Raw genomic sequence first — 18837 nt, forward strand, 5'->3', positions numbered from 1 at the left:
ATCAGCCCCATTGCGATTCTGTGCCCTGTGGATATCAGAAGATCAGAGTCTATACCTATCCCTGTACCTCCAATTCCATTCCCAACCAAATTTCTCCAGATCTTTTTCTGAAGAGGTTAAACCAGGGATGTCCAAACTTTTCACGTGAGTGGCAAGATTACAAATTTGGTCCGATATAGGGGGCCAGTGCACAAATTCCGGAAAGATAGAGGCATTAGAAATTTATTTTAGTATTAATCAAAACAATAAAAAATGTTTATTTCTCTGAACAAGCTTTAAAATGAGAAGACTAATTAATTTATTAATTTACTATGTTGAACATTGATTTAGTGAGATACCTGGCATTGTTTTTGCTTACACAAGCAGACAATGCTTGCCCACACACTTGATGTAGCGATGCAGAATATTCCAGATAGATGTCCATCTGTCAGGAGTGATTGTGAGTGCCCTCTCCCACCATTCTGTGTTTGTCTGTCTCTCTCGTTCTCCCTCTCATTGCGTCTGTCTCTCTCACTCTCCCTCTCACTCTGTCCGTCACTGTCTCTCTCACTCTCACTCTGTCCGTCTCCCTTTCTCTCCCTCTCACTCTGTCCGTCTCCCTCTCTCTCCCCCTCACTCCATTCGTCTCTCTCTCCCTCTCACTCTGTCCGTCTCCCCCTCTCTCTGTCTGTCTCCCTCTCTCTCCCCCTCACTCCGTTCGTCTCTCTCTCCCTCTCACTCTGTCCGTCTCCCCCTCTCTCTCCCTCACTCCGTTCGTCTCTCTCTCCCTCTCACTCTGTCCGTCTCTCTCTCCCTCTCACTCTGTCCGTCTCTCTCTCCCTCTCACTCTGTCCGTCTCTCTCTCCCTCTCACTCCGTCCGTCTCTCTCTCCCTCTCACTCCGCATGTCTCTCTCGCTCCCTCTCCCTCGGCATGTCTCTCTCTCTCCCTCTGCGTGTCTGTCTCTCTCTCTCCATCTCTGTGTGTGTCTCTCTCTCAATCTGTGTGTCTCTCTCCACTCTGTCGGGTTCTCTCTCCCTCTTTCCACTCTGTGTCTGTCTCTCTCTCCCTCTTTCCACTCTGTGTCTGTCTCTGTCTCTCTCCCTCTGTGTGTCTGTCTCTCTCTCTCTCCCTCTGTGTGTCTGTCTCTCTCTCTCTCCCTCTGTGTGTCGGTCTCTCTCTCTCTCCCTCTGTGTCTCTCCCTCTCTATGTCTATCTGTCTGTCTCTCTCCCCCTCACTGTCTGTCTCTCTCTCTCCTTCACTGTGTCTGTCTCTTTCTTCTTCACTGTGTCTGTCTCTTTCTTCTTCACTGTGTGTCTGTCTCTCTCTCCCTCTCCGTGTCTGTCTCTTTCTCTCTCCCTCTGCGTGTGTCTCTTTCTCTCTCCCTCTCTCCACTCTTTGTCTCTCTCTCTCCACTTTGTGTCTGCCTGTGTCTCTCTCTCAATCTCTTTCCCTCTCTGTGTCTCTCTTTCCCTCTCTGTGTCTCTCTCACTCTCCCTCACTGCGTCCGTCTCTCCCTCTCCCTCACTGCGTCCGTCTCTCCCTCTCCGCGTCTGTCTCTCTCTCCTACTGTGTCTGTCTGTCTCTCTCTCTCCCTCTCTGTGTCTGTCTCTCTCTCCCTCTTTCCACTCTGTGTCTGTCTCTCTCTCTCTCCCTCTTTCCACTCTGTGTCTGTCTCTCTCTCTCTCCCTCTGTGTGTCTGTCTCCCTCTCTCTCCCAAACTCTGTATCTGTCTGTCTCTCTCTCTCTCCCTCCCTTTGTGTCTCTCCCTCTCTATGTCTATCTGTCTGTCTCTCTCTCTCCTTCAGTGTGTCTGTCTCTCTCTCTCCTTCACTGTGTCTGTCTCTCTCTCTCCTTCACTGTGTGTCTGTCTCTTTCTTCTTCACTGTGTGTCTGTCTCTCTCTCCCTCTCCGTGTCTGTCTCTCTCTCCCTCTCCGTGTCTGTCTCTCTCTCCCTCTCCGTGTCTGTCTCTCTCTCCCTCTCCGTGTCTGTCTCTCTCTCCCTCTCCGTGTCTGTCTCTCTCTCCCTCTCCGTGTCTGTCTCTCTCTCTCCCTCTCCGTGCCTGTCTCTCTCTCCCTCTCCGTGTCTGTCTCTCTCTCCGTGTCTGTCTCTTTCTCTCTCCCTCTGCGTGTGTGTCTCTTTCTCTCTCCCTCTCTGTGTCTGTCTCTCTCTCTCCCTCTCTCCACTCTTTGTCTCTCTCTCCACTTTGTGTCTGCCTGTGTCTCTCTCACTCTCCCTCACTGCGTCCGTCTCTCCATCTCCCTCACTGCGTCCGTCTCTCCCTCTCCCTCACTGCGTCCGTCTCTCCCTCTCCCTCACTGCGTCCGTCTCTCTCTCCCACTGTGTCTGTCTGTCTCTCTCTCTCCCTCTCTGTGTCTGTCTCTCTCTCGCTCCCTCTCTGTGTCTGTCTCTCTCTCGCTCCCTCTGTGTGCCTGTCTGTCTCTCTCTCGCTCCCTCCCTCTCTGTGTCTGTCTCTCTCTCCCTCCCTCTCTGTGTCTGTCTCTCTTCTCTCCCTCGCTCTGTGTCTGTCTCTCTTCTCTCCCTTTCTGTGTGTCTGTCTCTCTTCTCTCCCTCTCTCTGTGTCTGTCGCTCTTCTCTCCCTCTCTCTGTGTCTGTCACTCTTCTCTCCCTCTCTCTGTCTCTCCGTGTCTGTCTGTCTCTCTTGGTGTCTCTCTTTCCCTGTGTGTGTGTCTCTCTCTCTCCCTGTGTGTGTGGGTCTCTCTCTCCCTCCGTGTGTGTGTGTCTCTCTCCCTCCGTGTGTGTGTCTCTCTCTCCCTCCGTGTGTGTGTCTCTCTCTCCCTCCGTGTGTGTGTCTCTCTCTCCCTCCGTGTGTGTGTCTCTCTCTCTCTCCGTGTGTGTGTCTCTCTCTCTCTCCGTGTTGTGTGTCTCTCTCTCCCTCCGTGTGTGTGTGTCTCTCTCTCCCTCCGTGTGTGTGTCTCTCTCTCCCTCTGTGTGTGTGTCTCTCTCTCCCTGTGTGTGTGTCTCTCTCTCCCTCCGTGTGTGTATGTCTCTCTCCCTCCGTGTGTGTATGTCTCTCTCTCTGTACTATTTATCTCTCTCACCGTGTGTCTGTCTGTCTCCCTCTTTCTCTGCCTGTCTCTCTCTCTCTCTCTCCCATTCTGTGTTTCTCTCTCTCTCTCTCTGTCAGTCTGTCTCTCCCTCCCTCTCTGTGTCTGTCTGCCTGTCTCTCTCTCTCTCTCTCCGTCTCCCTCTGTGTGTGTCTTTCTACCCTCTATATATGTGTGTGTCTCTCTCTCCCCCTCTGTGTGTCTCTCTCTCTCCCCCTGTGTGTGTGTCTCTCTCTCTCCCCGTGTGTGTCTCTCTCTCTCTCCCTCAGTGTGTCTCTCTCTCTCTCCCTCAGTGTGTCTCTCTCTCTCTCCCTCAGTGTGTCTCTCTCTCTCTCCCTCAGTGTGTGTGTGTGTCTCTCTCTCCCTCAGTGTGTGTGTCTCTCTCCCCCTCTGTGTGTGACTCTCTCTCTCTCCCTCTGTGTGTGTATCTCTCTCTCCCCCTCTGTATGTGTCTTGTCTCTCTCTCTGTATCTGTCTCTCTCTGGATCTGTCTGTCTGTCTCTCTCACCCTATGTGTCTGTCTGTCTCCCTCTTTCCCTGCCTGTCTCTCTCTCCCCCCCTCCACTTTGTGTCTCTCTCCGTGTGTGTGTGTCTCTCCCCCCCCCTCTCTGTGTCGGTCTTTCTCTCACCCCTATTGTGTCTGTCTGTCTCTCCCTCCCTCTCTCTGTGTGTGTCTCTCTCTCCGTGTCTCTCTCTCCCTCTCTGTGTGAGTCTCTCTCTCAGTCTCCCTCTCCCTCTCTGTGTCTTTCTCCCTCTCCCTGTCTCCCTCTCCCCCTCTCCCTGTCTTTCTCTCTCCCCTCTCTGTGTGCCTGTGTGTGTGTGTGTGTGTCTCACTCTCTCTCGCCCTCTCCCTGTTTCTCTCCTTTCCTCCTGCCGGGCATAGGCTGCAAGCCTGAGGCTCAGCTTCCCTTTAGTCAGCATGCTGTCAGTTCTCAGGCTGACCTCGATTACCGTCTCTGTCGTGACTCGCTCTGCCCATTAACCTTCGGGTGATGTCACCGCACCACAGCCAATTGCCATGCAGGCACGTGGAGCTCTCTGGGAGTTGTCGTCCCAGATTATGGCTCCGTCCATAGGAACCGGGGAGCAGAGGGGACTACATTTCCCAGCAGGCGCTCACTCACCGAAAACAGCAGGGGCGGCTGATTGTAACAGAAATCCTCGACGGGCGAAAGAAATTTCACATCCCTGAAGCTGAAAGCAAATGGCGAGGGCTTAAGCCGTGCTGCAAGGAGGACTAACGGCCAAGTACAGTTTTCATCCATAGGCCAGATCAAAAACTTTGGCGGGCTGGACTCTGGCCTGCGGGCCGCATGTTGGACAACTCTGAGTTAAACCAATCTGATATTTCTCATTGCTCGAAATAGAGGCCACATCCCCAGTGTTCCGTGTGGAGTAACTAAGTGCCATGTTTATCAGCGTTACAGCAGCAACTGCACTTGGAAAGTAATTCAGTGGATCTTAAACACTGTGGAATGTCCCAAAGACATGATTAGTTGCTATATATGCATGTTTATTCTTATTGTTTTTCGACATACAAACATCAACTTGATAATCCAACTAAACCAGTTAAAGACATCAAAAATAAAAATCAGTCAAGCAAACAAATGAATCCTTGATTTTTTTATCTTTTGGTGCCTCTTTATTTACCTTTGATCTCTAGGTGATGCTTTAGAAGTGAGAGGTACTTGTCCTGAGACAGCTGAGGAGGAAGAGCCATAAGAAGAAGACTGATCTGCTCCACTGAGTTCTGCTTCTGTTTGATATAAAACCGGGTCTGGTGCATTTGTCGAACTGAGATCTACATGACATGAAGGCAGCAAAAGACAACACATCAGGCAAGATGTGCACGCAGAGAAATAGCATCAAAGCAGAAATTACAAGGCACGACCAAGACCCCAAGTGTAAGTTTGTTTGAATTAAACTCACATTAAAGGGGCACCATCTTCGTGACAAAACTGGCACTTTATGGGCAGGAAAGAAGCAGATTGATACATGTTTTCATCAGAATGACATGTTTCAAAGTACTCCTTAAAAACAGAAATTTTCGGCAAACCACAGAACCAGATACCTGACCTAAGGCGGGGATGAAATTGGGTTTAGGCAGTAATGCAAAACTGGCAAAGATGAATTGCTCTGTTTTACACCTGCCCAATTGAAATCGATGGAAAATTGAATTGGGTGGGGTGTACAGTGGACTGGCTGGCTGGTGCCAGTTTGGCATTGTCGCTGAAGACCTATTTAACCCCAAGACACCAGTTCATTATTTAAAAACCCAACGAGTTCACTACAGTCCTTCAGAGAAAGGAACCAATCACCCTTACCTGGCCTGTCCTACATGTGACTCCAGTACTACACTATGTGGTTGACACAATGCCCTCAGTGTAACTATGGTTGGACAATAGTTACTGCCTTGCCAGTGTCACCTACATACCAGGGAAAGGATAATAAAAATCTATGTCACGGCTTCAATAACACACCATTAAATGTCCATTTTCTCAATTTGAAGCTAAGGGGTGGCAGCAGCAGCTGATAAATCAGAACTTACCTGATTGGAGGCAGCAGAAACGGCTGCTGGCGGGGAGGCGGTGGTGTAGTGGTAAAGCATTGGACTAGTAACCCAGAGCCCCAGGCTAATGCTGTATGGACATGGGTTCGAATCCCACCATTTTGCAGATGGTGAAATATGAATTCAATTAATAAAAATCTGGAATTAAAAAGCTAGTCTAATGTTGACCATGAAAACATTGTCAACTGTTGTAAAAGAAGCCATCTGGTTCACTAATGTCCTTGAGGTAAGGAAATCTGCCATCCTTACCTGGTCTGGCCTACATGTGACTCCAGAACAGCAATGTGGTTGACTATTGCCCTCTGAAATGACCAAGCAAGCCACTCAGTTGTATCAAACCACTACAAACTCTAATAAAAGGAATGAAACCGGATGGACCACCAGGCATTGACCTAGGCACTGGAAGTGACAATGGAAAACACAGCCTTGTCGACCCTGCAAAGTCCTTTTTACTAACATCTGGGGGCTTGTGCCAAAATTGGGAGAGCTGTCCCACAGACTAGTCGAGCAACAGCCTGACATAGTCATACTCACATTCGTTGTGCAGCTTTTCCAGGAGCACAGGCATTGCGAGCGAGGAGTGAACAGCTGGGAAGTCAATTTCATCGGGAGTTTCGGTGGAGCAGGGACTGCTGGGTAAGTAGAAACCTATATATTTGGGCTGTTTCTGAACCCGAGACACTACTCATGTAGTGTCTCCCACCCGCCCCCCTCCTCTTACCAAAAAAAAGGACTCGGTTGTGTGTAGGTAAGGTAGGGCTTTTTCTATTTCTCTTCTTGTTTTATCGTGTGATTGGTTAAAAACTTGGGAATTTAGAATAGTGGGAATGGAGGTTAAGGCAGTTGAATGTTCCTCCTGCAGAATGTGGGAGGTAAGGGTCGCCAAGGGTGTCCCTGCTGACTGCATCTGCGGAAAGTGCACCCAGCTCCAGCTCCTCGAGGACCGCGTTAGGGAACTGGAGCTGGAGGAACTTCGGATCATTCGGGAGGCGGAGGGGATTATTGAGAGGAGTTATCGGGAGGCAGTCACACCTCAGGTAAAAGAAGAAGGTAGATGGGTTACCGTCAGGGGAAGGAGAGGGAACCAGCAGGCAGTGCAGGGATCCCCTGTGGCCGTTTCCCTCAACAACAGGTATACCGTTTTGGATACTGTTGGGGGAGACGACTTACCAGGGGTAGGCAATAGGATACAGGTCTCTGGCGCAGAGTCTGTCCCTGTTGCTCAGAAGGGCAGGGGTAAGAGCAGCAGAGCATTAGTCATTGGGGACTCCATAGTTAGGGGAACAGATTGGAGGTTTTGTGGGAACGAGAGAGACTCACGGTTGGTGTGTTGCCTCCCAGGTGCCAGGGTACGTGATGTCTCGGATCGTGTTTTTGGGATCCTCAAGGGGGAGGGGGAGCAGCCCCAAGTCGTGGTACACATAGGCACCAACGACATAGGTAGGAAGACAGATGGGGATTTAAGGCAGAAATTCAGGGAGCTAGGGTGGAAGCTTAGAGCGAGAACAAACAGAGTTGTTATCTCTGGGTTGTTGCCCGTGCCATGTGCTAGCGAAGTGAGGAATAGGGAGAGAGAGGAGTTGAACACGTGGCTGCAGGGATGGTGTAGGAGGGAGGGTTTTGGTTTCCTGGATAATTGGGGCTCTTTCTGGGGTAGGTGGGACCTCTACAAACAGGATGGTCTTCACCTGAACCAGAGGGGTACCAATATCCTGGGGGGGAGATTTGCGAGTGCTCTTCGGGGGGGTTTAAACTAATTCAGCAGGGGGATGGGAACCTAAATTGTAGTTCCAGTGTGCCGGATGTTGAGAGTAGTGAGGTCAGGGATAAGGTTATAAGGACACAAGAGGGCACTGGCAAGCAAGAGCTTGGTTTAAAATGTGTCCACTTCAACGCCAGGAGCATCCGGAATAAGGTGGGTGAGCTTGCAGCATGGGTTGGTACCTGGGATCTCGATGTTGTGGCCATTTCAGAGACATGGGTAGAGCAGGGACAGGAATGGATGTTGCGGGTTCCGGGATTTAGATGTTTCACTAAGAACAGAGAAGAGGGGAAAAGAGGAGGGGGTGTGGCATTGTTAATCAAGGAAAGTATTACAGCGGCAGAAAGGACGTTTGAGGACTCGTCTACAGAGGTAGTCTGGGCCGAGGTTAGAAACAGGAGAGGAGAGGTCACCCTGTTGGGAGTTTTCTATAGACCTCCAAATAGTTCCAGAGATGTAGAGGAAAGGATAGCAAAGATGATTCTTGACAGGAGCGAGAGTAACAGGGTAGTGGTTATGGGGGACTTCAACTTTCCAAATATTGACTGGAAATACTATAGTTCGAGTACTTTAGATGGGTCTGTTTTTGTCCAGTGTGTGCAGGAGGGTTTTCTGACACAGTATGTAGACAGGCCAACCAGGGGAGATGCCACATTGGATTTGGTACTGGGTAATGAACCCGGCCAGGTGTTAGATTTAGAAGTTGGTGAGCACTTTGGTGATAGAGATCACAATTCGGTTAGGTTTACCTTAGCGATGGGCAGGGACAGGCATATACAGCAGGGCAAGAATTATAGCTGGGGGAAAGGAAATTATGATGCGATTAGGCAAGATTTAGGATGCGTAGGATGGGGAAGGAAACTGCAGGGGATGGGCACAATCGAAATGTGGAGCTTATTCAAGGAGCAGCTACTGCGTGTCCTTGATAAGTATGTACCTGTCAGGCAGGGAGGAAGTTGTCGAGCGAGGGAGCCGTGGTTTACTAAAGAAGTTGAAGAGCTTGTCAAGAGGAAGAAGAAGGCTGATGTTAGGATGAGACGTGAAGGCTCAGTTAGGGCGCTTGAGAGTTACAAGCTAGCCAGGAAGGATCTAAAGGGAGAGATAAGAAGAGCAAGGAGAGGACACGAGAAGTCATTGGCGGATAGGATCAAAGAAAACCCTAAGGCTTTCTATAGGTATATCAGGAATAAAAGAATGACTAGAGTTAGATTAGGGCCAATCAAGGATAGTAGTGGGAAGTTGTGTGTGGAATCGGAGGAGATAGGGGAAGTGTTAAATGAATATTTTTCATCAGTATTTACAGTGGAGAAAGAAAATGTTGTCGAGGAGAATACTGAGATACAGACTACTAGGCTAGATGGGATTGAGGTTCACAAGGAAGAGGTGTTAGCAATTTTGGAAAGTGTGAAAATAGATAAGTCCCCTGGGCCAGATGGGATTTATCCTAGGATTCTCTGGGAAGCCAGGGAGGAGATTGCAGAGCCTTTGTCCTTGATTTTTATGTCGTCATTGTCGACAGGAATAGTGCCGGAAGACTGGAGGATAGCAAATGTTGTCCCCTTGTTCAAGAAGGGGAGTAGAGACAGCCCTGGTAATTATAGACCTGTGAGCCTTACTTCGGTTGTGGGTAAAATGTTGGAAAAGGTTATAAGAGATAGGATTTATAATCATCTTGAAAAGAATAAGTTCATTAGAGATAGTCAGCACGGTTTTGTGAAGGGAAGGTCGTGCCTCACAAACCTTATTGAGTTTTTTGACAAGGTGACCAAACAGGTGGATGAGGGTAAAGCCGTGGATGTGGTCTATATGGATTTCAGTAAGGCGTTTGATAAAGTTCCCCACGGTAGGCTATTGCAGAAAATATAGACGTATGGGATTGAAGGTGAATTAGTGCTTTGGATCAGAAATTGGCTAGCTGAAAGAAGACAGAGGGTGGTGGTTGATGGTAAATGTTCACCCTGGAGTATAGTTTCTAGTGGTGTACCGCAAGGATCTGTTTTGGGGCCACTGCTGTTTGTCATTTTTATAAATGACCTGGATGAGGGTGTAGAAGGGTGGGTTAGTAAATTTGCGGATGACACGAAGGTCGGTGGAGTTGTGGATAGTGCCGAAGGATGTTGTAGGTTACAGAGGGACATAGATAGGCTGCAGAGCTGGGCTGAGAGATGGCAAATGGAGTTTAATGCGGAAAAGTGTGAGGTGATTCACTTCGGAAGGAGTAACAGGATTGCAGAATACTGGGCTAATGGGAAGATTCTTGGTAGTGTAGATGAGCAGAGAGATCTTGGTGTCCATGTACATAAATCCCTGAAAGTTGCCACCCAGGTTAATAGAGCTGTTAAGAAGGCATATGGTGTGTTAGCTTTTATTAGAAGGGGGATCGAGTTTAGGAGCCATGAGGTCATGCTGCAGCTGTACAGAACTCTGGTGCGGCCGCACCTGGAGTATTGCGTGCAGTTCTGGTCACCGCATTATAGGAAGGATGTGGAAGCTTTGGAAAAGGTGCAGAGGAGATTTACTAGGATGTTGCCTGGTATGGAGGGACAGTCTTACGAGGAAAGGCTGAGGGACTTGAGGTTGTTTTCGTTAGAGAGAAGGAGGAGAAGAGGTGACTTAATAGAGACATATAAGATAATCAGAGGGTTGGACAGGGTGGATAGTGAGAGCCTTTTTCCTCGGATGGTGATGGCAAACACGAGGGGACATAGCTTTAAGTTGAGGGGTGATAGATATAGGACAGATGTCAGAGGTAGTTTCTTTACACAGAGAGTAGTAGGGGCGTGGAACGCCCTGCCTGCAACAGTAGTAGACTCGCCAACTTTAAGGGCATTTAAGTGGTCATTGGATAGACATATGGATGAAAATGGAATAGTGTAGGTCAGATGGTTTCACAGGTCGGCGCAACATCGAGGGCTGAAGGGCCTGTACTGCGCTGTAATGTTCTATGTTCTATATCTGACAGACAATATCCCTGACATCACCATCACCTGTTAAGTCCTGTCCCACCAGCAGGACAGACCCACCACAGGTGGTGGCACAGTGGTATACAGTCGGGATGGAGTTGCCCTGGGAGTCCTCAACATTGACTCTGGACCCCATGAAGTCTCATGGCCTCAGGTCAAACATGGGCAAGGAAACTTCCTGCTGATTACCACCTACCGCTCTCCCTCAGCTGATGAATCAATGCTTCTCCATGTTGAACACCAATTGCAAGAAGCACTAAGGGTAGCCATTGCACAGAATCTACTCTGGGTGGGGCACTTCAATGCCCATCAACATTACTGACCAAGCTGGCCGAGTCCTGAAGGACACAGCTGCTAGACTGGGTCTGCAGCAGGTGGCAAGGGAAGCAACAAAAGGGAAAAACATACTTGACCTCATCCTCACCAATCTGCCTGTCTCAGATGCATCTGTCCATGGCCACCATACAGTCCGTGTGGAGACTAATTCCAGTCTTCACATACCATCGTGTTATGCGGCATTTACCACTGTGCTAAATGGGATAGATTTCAAACAGATCTAGCAATGCAAAACTGGGTATCCATGAGGCGCTGTGGGCCATCAGCAGTAGCAGAATTATACTCAATCACAATCTGTAACTTCATGGCCTGGCATATCCCCCACTCTACCATTACCATCAAGCCAGGAGACCAACCCTGGTTCAATGAAGAGTGCAGGAGGTCATGCCAGGAGCAGCACCAGGCATACCTAAAAATGAGGTGTCAGCCTGCTGAAGCTACAACACAGGACTACCTGCATGCCAAACAGCAGAAGCTGCATGCGATAGACAGGGCTAAGCGATCCCATAACCAACAGATCAGATCTAAGCTCTGCAGTCCTGCCACATCCAGTTGTGAATGATGATGGACACAAACAACTGACAGGAGGAGAAGGCTCCACAAATATCCCCATCCTCAATTTAGTTTAGTTTAGTTATACAGCACTGAAACAGGCCCTTCAGCCCACCGAGTCTGTGCCGACCATCAACCACCCATTTATACTAATCCTACACTAATCCCATATTCCTACCACATCCCCACCTGTCCTTATATTTCCCTACCACCTACCTACACTAGGGGCAATTTATAATGGCCAATTTACCTATCAACCTGCAAGTCTTTTGGCTGTGGGAGGAAACCGGAGCACCCGGAGGAAACCCACGCAGACACAGGGAGAACTTGCAAACTCCACACAGGCAGTACCCAGAATTGAACCCTGGTCGCTGGAGCTGTGAGGCTGCGGTGCTAACCACTGCGCCACTGTGCCGCCCTTTGCAGCAATAGTACTGAAGACCTGTGTTCCAGAACTTGCTGCACCCATAGCCAAGCTGTTCCAGTACAGCTACAACACTGGCACTACGCAGCAATGTGGAAAATTGCCCAGGTATGTCCTGTACACAAAAAGCAGGACAAATCCAACCCAATCAATTACCGCCCTATCAGTCCTCTCTCAATCATCAGCAAAGTGATCGAAGGGATTGTCGACAGTGCCATCAAGCTGCACTTGCTCAGCAATAACCTGCGCAGCGATGTTCAGTTTAGGTTCTGCCAGGGCCACTCAACTCTTGATCTCATTACAGCCTTTGTCCAAACATGGACAAAGGAGCTGAACTCAAGAGGTGGGGTGAGAGTGACTGCCCTTGACATCAAGGCAGCATTTGACCGAGTAAGGCATCAAGGAGCCCTAGCAAAACTGGAGTCAATGGGAATCGGGAGGAAAAATCTCCACTGGTTGGAGTCATACCTAGTGCAAAGGAAGATGGTTGTGTGGAGGTCAATCATCTCAGCCCCAGGACATCACTGCAGAAGTTCCTCAAGGTAATGCCCTAGGCCCAACCATCTTCAGCTGCTTCATCAATGACCTTCCCTCTATCAAAAGGTCAGAAGTGGGGATGTTCACTGATGATTGCACAATGTTCAGCACCATTCAAGAAGCTAAACACCATCCAGAACAAAGCATCCCGCTTGATTGTCACCCATCTGCAAACATTCACTCCCTCCATCACCGACGCACAGTGGCAGCAGTGTGTACCATCTACAAGATGCACTGCAGCAACTCACCAAGACTCCTTCGACAGCACCTTCCAAACCCGCGACCTCTACCACCTCGAAGGACAGGGGCAGCAGATGCATGGGAAGACCACCACCTGCAAGTTCCCCTCCAAGCCACACACCATCCTGACTTGGAACTATATCACTGTTCCTTCACTGTCACTGGGTCAAAGTCCTGGAATTCCTTTCCTAACAGCACTGTGGGTGTACCTATCCTACATGGACTGCAGTGGGTTCAAGAAGGTAGCTCACCACCACCACCTTCTCAAGGCCAATTAGGGATGGGCAATAAATGTTGGCCTAGCCAGCGATGCCACATCCCATCAACAAGTAATTTTTAAAAAATTCACGAGCTGCTATAATATCTGAGGAGTCGTGTCCAGGTGCAGCAAGACCTGGACTTCCAGGCTTGGGCTGATATCTGGCAAGTAACATTTGCACCGCACAAGTGCCAGGCAATGACCATCTCATTTGACCCTCTCCCCTTGATGTTCAATGGCATTACCATCGCTGAAACCCCCGCTATCAACATCCTGGGGTTTACCATTGACCAGAAACTGAACTGGACCAGCCACATAAATACTACAAGGGTAGGTCAGAGGCTGGAAATTCTGCGCCGAGTAACTCACCTCCTCACACCCCAATGCCTTTCCACCATCTACAAGGCACAAGTCAGGAGTATGGTGGCAGTTTCTCCACTTGCCTGGATGGGTGCAGCTCCAACACTCAAGAAACTCAACATCATCCAGGATAAAGCAGCCCACTTGATTGTCACCCTATCCACTACCTTCAACATTCACTCCCTTCACCACCAACACACAGTGGCAGCAGTGTGTACCATCTACAAGATGCACTGCAGCAACTCACTAAGTCTCCTTCGACAGCATCTTCCAAATCCACGATGTCTACCACCTAGAAGGATAAGGACAGCAGATGCACGGGAATGCTATCACCTGCAAGGTCCCGTCCAAGCCATACACCATCCTGACTCGGAACTATATCGCTGTTCCTTCACTGTCACTGGGTCAAAATCCTGGAACACCCTTCCTAACAGCATTGTGGGTGTACCCAAAGACTGCAGCAGTTTAAGGCGGCGGCTCACCACCACCTTCTCAAGGGCAATTTGGGATGGGCAGTAAATGCTGGCCTAGCCAGCAATGCCAAGTCCCATGAATGAATAAAAGAAAAATTAGCAGGGACAGAGTGGACCTGATTGGAGGCAGCAGCATCGGCTGATAGATCAGAGCGGCGGAAGAGTGGACCCGATCGGAGGTGTTAGGAAAATGCTTCTGTTTTTGTTAAAAATATGTTTTTGAGAATTCATAGTCAAACTGAAGAAATGTCAGACCAGGTTTTTTTCAAGAGCGTTATCAAGAGAACACTGAAAGGATTTGTTTGACAACGACATTTACTGGTTGTCACATGACAAGTTAAAAATCGAACAGAAACCTTGGTATCGAGGGAAGACGTGTGCAAAGAAGTGACAGTTCAGAAGGTGGACTCTGTGTTTCTGGCTTCATTTTAAATTGTTTGGAGTTGGGAATGAACTGTTGTAAATGGGTTGAAGTTTTAAAAAAATAAAACTGTAGGACAGAATTCCAGCCTGTTCCATCTCTTTAAAACACCTGCAGAAAAAGGAAGAGAACTTCCAAGGAGAGAAGAGAATTCCCAAGGAAGGAGAGAAGACCACAACCCAGCTCAACTGTCCAGTGCTTCTCTAAAAGTCTGTGAGAAGTCCACTGTGTCAACTCATCTCGTCTCCTGTCTTTGAAGAAAAGCCTGCTAAATTAATTCTCAACACCACCTGAAAAGAACAGTTCTAAAAGAGCCCAGTGACCAGTCTACATGTACTCAGAAGCCAGACTGTATGCCAGTTTTGGAACACAACATCTCTCATCTGCTGTTTTCTTCAAGACTGATAAGAGTATTCAGCCCAAGTGATTTTTTTTTGTCTATAAATGATCTCTAAACAAAAATCCCTTTTATTTTTCCAGTTAACTGGTGTATATGTACGTGTGAATGAGTGTGAGGGGCTAAGGTAAAAAGGGAACTTTAAAATTTCAATCTGTGCATTTATGCTTTATTTCATTACTGATTAAGAACTGTTTTGTAATAAACTGATAATGTTGTTGTTCATTAAAGAAACCTGGTTAGTGTGTTTTATTGTGGGAAAAATAGAGTATATGATTGACCATATTGGTAAGTGGAAATATTTAAATATATGTTGTGGCCTGTGGACAAGTGGAACTAGAATAAACAGTGCACTCTTTTGAAGGGTGTTATGGCCAAATCTAGAGCCCCCTGGTTATCTAGAAGCATACAGGGTAAGATAAAGCAGACGGCCTATCAGAGATGTACAAGGGAACTTATGCATGGATGCAGAAGATGTGGGCAGGGTTCTTAATGAGTTTTTTGTCTCTGTCTTCACAAAGGAGAGGGATGATGCAGACATTGTAGTAAAAGAGGAGGGGCGTGAAATATTAGATACGATAAGCATAATGAGAGACCAAATACTAGAGGGTCTGACATCCTTGAAAGTGGATAAATAGATGATTAGAGGTCTGCGAATGTTGTACCATAGTTTAAAGAGGGTGCGAGGGATAGGTGGGTAAATTGTTAGAATCTATTCTGATAGATAGGATAAATAGTCACTTAGAAAGGCATGGATTAATAAGAGATAGTCAGCATGGATTTGTTAAGGGAAGGTTGTGTCTTACTAACATAATTGAATTTTTTGAGCAAGTAGCAAGGAGGATTGATGAGGGTAGTGCAGTGGATGTGGTCTACATGGATCTTCGTGAGGCATTTGACAAGGCAGACTGGTCAGAAAAGTAAAAGCCCATGGGATACAGGGGAATGTGGCAAGTTGGATCCAAAATTGGTTCAGTGACAAGAAACAAAGGGTAATGGTTGACGGATGTTTTGGCGAATGGAAAGCGGTTTCCAGTGGCGTTCCACAGGGCTCAGTGTTGGGTCCCTTGCTGTTTGTGGTACATATTAATGATTTGGACTTAAATGTGGGAGGCATGATTGGGAAATTTGCAGATGACACAAAAATTGGCCATGTAGTTCACAGTGAAGAGGATAGATGTAGACTCCAGAATGATATCAATGGTTTGGTCGAGTGGATGGAAAAATGGCAAATGGAATTCAATCCGGAGAAGTGTGAGGTGATGCATTTGGGGAGGACAAACAAAGCAAGGGAATACGCAATTCACGGGAGGATATTGAGAGGGGTAGAGGAAGTGAGAGACCTTAGAGTGCATGTCCACAGATCCCTGAAGGTGGCAGGACAGGTAGATAAAGGGAAGAAGGCATATGGAATGCTTTCCTTTATTGGCCGAGGTATACAACACAAAAGCAGAGATGTAATGCTGGAACTGTATAAAATGCTAGTTAGGCCACAGCTGGAGTATTGTGTACAGTCCTGGTCACCACATTCCACAGCAATTATGTCCTTTCTGTAGAGAGTACAGAGGAGATTTACAAGAATGTTGCCAGGGCTTGAAAATTGCAACTATGAGGAAAGATTGGATCGGCTAGGGTCGTTTTCCTCAGAACAGAGGAGGCTGAGAGGTGACTTAATTGAGGTGTACAAAATTATGGGGGGCCTAGATAGAGTAGACAGGAAGGACCTGTTTCCCCTTGCGGTGAGGTCTATTACCAGGGGGCACAGATTTAAGGCGATTGGTAGGAGGAGTAGAGGGTACATGAGGAAAAACTTTTTCACCCAGAGTGTGGTGGGTGTCCGGAATTCACTGCCAGGATTGGTGGTGGAGGCAGAAGCCCTCAATTCTTTTAAAAGGAACCTGGACCTGCACCTGAAGTGCTGTAACCGGCAAGGCTATGGACCAGGTGCTGGAAGGTGGGATTATATTGGGTGGATAGTTTTTTCGGTTAGCACAGACACAATGGGCTGAATGGCCTCCTTCTGTGCCGTAATTTTTCTATGGTTCTATGGAGTGACATCAGAGGACAACAGGTAGGTGATTGGTTGGTGAGTTTTAACATTTCTTTTCTCTCTAAAACTAGGGCAGTGGTTTAAACTAGGACCAGGCAACCATAATGTACTGTTAAATTAATAGCTGAGCTTAATTAATAAAATTTCAACTGGGCTAAGTGTAACAGTAAGTGAATTAGTAAGAATATTAGCACAGGTCTAAAGGTAGTCATTAAAATTAATAGTTTATATAAGGTGCTGACTAGATAGTGAAAGAGGGAACAGAGATTTTTTCTTAAATCATGGATGGACAGCTGAGACCAACTTCTGGACACTTCATGTGTCTTGGGGACCATTTGTGTAGGAGGTGACTCCAGCTACTTGAGCGTGAGCTCAGGATTTTCGAGCTTGAGGGGCAGCTGGAGTCACTGCGGAGTCTTAGGGAGCAGAAGAGTTTGCTGGATCATACGCTGCAGGAGGTGGTCAACCGACAGGCAGTATGAGTTCAGGATAGTAGATGGGTGGCCATCCAGAAGAGTAGGAACAGGCAGGAGGTGGAGAAGTCTTCGGGGAGGTGCCCCCCTCAAACCGGTACTCAGCTTTGGAGACTGCTGGGAATTACAACATCTTGAACGAATGCAGTCCAGAGCATGACACCAATGGGCATGGGACTATACAGGAGGGAGCAGCAAAGAGTAGAAATGCAGTTGTTATAGCAGATTCCATAGTTAGGGGGACAGACCGGCATTTCTCTAATGGTCATCTGAGTCCCTCATGGTGTGTTGCCTTCCTGGTGTCAGGGTAAAGCACATCAAGGAGAAGGTGCAAGATATTCCGCAGGGGAAAGAAAGTTGTCCAGAAGTTGTGGCACAGATTGGTACCAACAACAGAGAGAGCAGTTTTTGAGGTCCTACAGTCAGATTTGCAGGAGCTAGGGAGGAAGTTAAAAAGTAGGACCGTGAAGGTAGTAATGTCTGGAATACTCCCAGTGCCATGTGCTAACAAAAGTAGAAATAGGAAAATAGGGAGGATCAATGTGTGCCTTAAGGCATGATGCAGGAGGGAGGGCTTCAGATTCTTGGGACATTGGGACCAGTTCTGGGTCAGGAGGCATCTATTCAAAAGGGACGGGTTGCACCTCAACAGGACTGGGACCAATGTCCTCATGGGCAAATATCAATTGGGATGATGTTAGAGTAAAGAGTCGGGGGGTGGGGGGAGAAATTTCAGTGTTTAGGTGAATTTCCATGACCAGTATGTTCTCAGTCCAACTGGGAAAGAGGTATTGCTGGATCAGGTGCAAAGGAATGAGGTGGGCCAAGTGGATCAGGTACCTGTGGGGGAACATTTGGGGAAGAGTGATCATAGTATCATAAGGTTTAGATCAGTAATGGAGAAAAGCAAGAAACAACCTAAAGGAACTTCTAAATTGGAAGAGGGCTAACTTCGGTGGGATGAGAAGGACTCAAGCTGGGGAAAAATGAAACCAACGATGGACAGGAGAAACACTAAAACAATGGGTGATTTTTAAGGAGGAGATGTTTCATGTACAGAATAGGTATATTCCAACAAGTGCGAAAGGTAAGGGAACCAAAGCCAGATCTCCTTGGATGATGAGGGAGGTAGAGAATATGATAAAACAAAAAAAGAGGGTGTATGATGCATGTCAGGTGAATTCTTCAAGCGAGAACCAGGCCACATACAATAAGTTGAGAGGAGAAGCGAAGAGGAAAATAAGACGGTCAAAGACAGAATATGAGAATAGAATGGCAGTTACCATGAAAGGGAACCCAAAAATCTTCTACGAGCATGTAAGTAGTAATTGGATAGTGAGAGGTGTGGTGGGGCCTATTAGGGACAAAGAGGGTGATATTTGCTTCGAGGCACAGGGCAAGGCTAGAATACTTAATGAGTTATTGCTATTAGTGAGACTTGGTTGAGGGAAGGGCATGATTGGCAACTAAATATCCCAGGATATCAATGCTTCAGGCGGGATAGAGAGGGAGGTAAAAGGGGTGGAGGAGTTGCATTACTGGTCAAAGAGGATATCACAGCTGTGCTGAAGGAGGGCACTATGGAGGACTCGAGCAGTGAGGCAATATGGACAGAACTCAGAAATAGGAAGGGTGCGGTAACAATGTTGGGGCTGTACTACAGGCCTCCCAACAGCGAGCGTGAGATAGAGGTACAAATATGTAAACAGATTATGGAAAGATGTAGGAGCAACAGGGTGGTGGTGATAGGAGATTTTAATTTTCCCAACATTGACTGGGATTCGCTTAGTGTTAGAGGTCCAGATGGAGCAGAATTTGTAAGGAGCATCCAGGAGGGTTTTCTAGAGCAGTATGTAAATAGTCCAACTCGGGAAGGGGCCATACTGGACCTGGTGTTGGGGAATGAGCCCGGCCAGGTTGTTGAAGTTTCAGTAGGGGACTACTTTGGGAATAGTGATCACAATTCCGTAAGC

The 18837-nt window shown here is 47.7% G+C and overlaps 1 protein-coding gene across 1 annotated transcript in view; it reads right to left on the reverse strand.

Moving 5' to 3' along the window:
• The window catches only part of LOC137373117 (diacylglycerol kinase theta), a 296078-nt gene that overhangs the window by 171870 nt on the left and 105371 nt on the right, over positions 1 to 18837 (reverse strand). Inside the window, exon 13 of the mRNA XM_068037996.1 lies at positions 4699 to 4849. Coding sequence (XP_067894097.1) covers positions 4699 to 4849 — 151 coding nt within the window. The remainder of the gene's footprint in view (positions 1 to 4698; positions 4850 to 18837) is intronic.

This window comes from Heterodontus francisci, chromosome 1 (genome assembly GCF_036365525.1).
Source record: "Heterodontus francisci isolate sHetFra1 chromosome 1, sHetFra1.hap1, whole genome shotgun sequence".
NCBI classification, from domain to species: Eukaryota; Metazoa; Chordata; class Chondrichthyes; order Heterodontiformes; family Heterodontidae; genus Heterodontus; species Heterodontus francisci.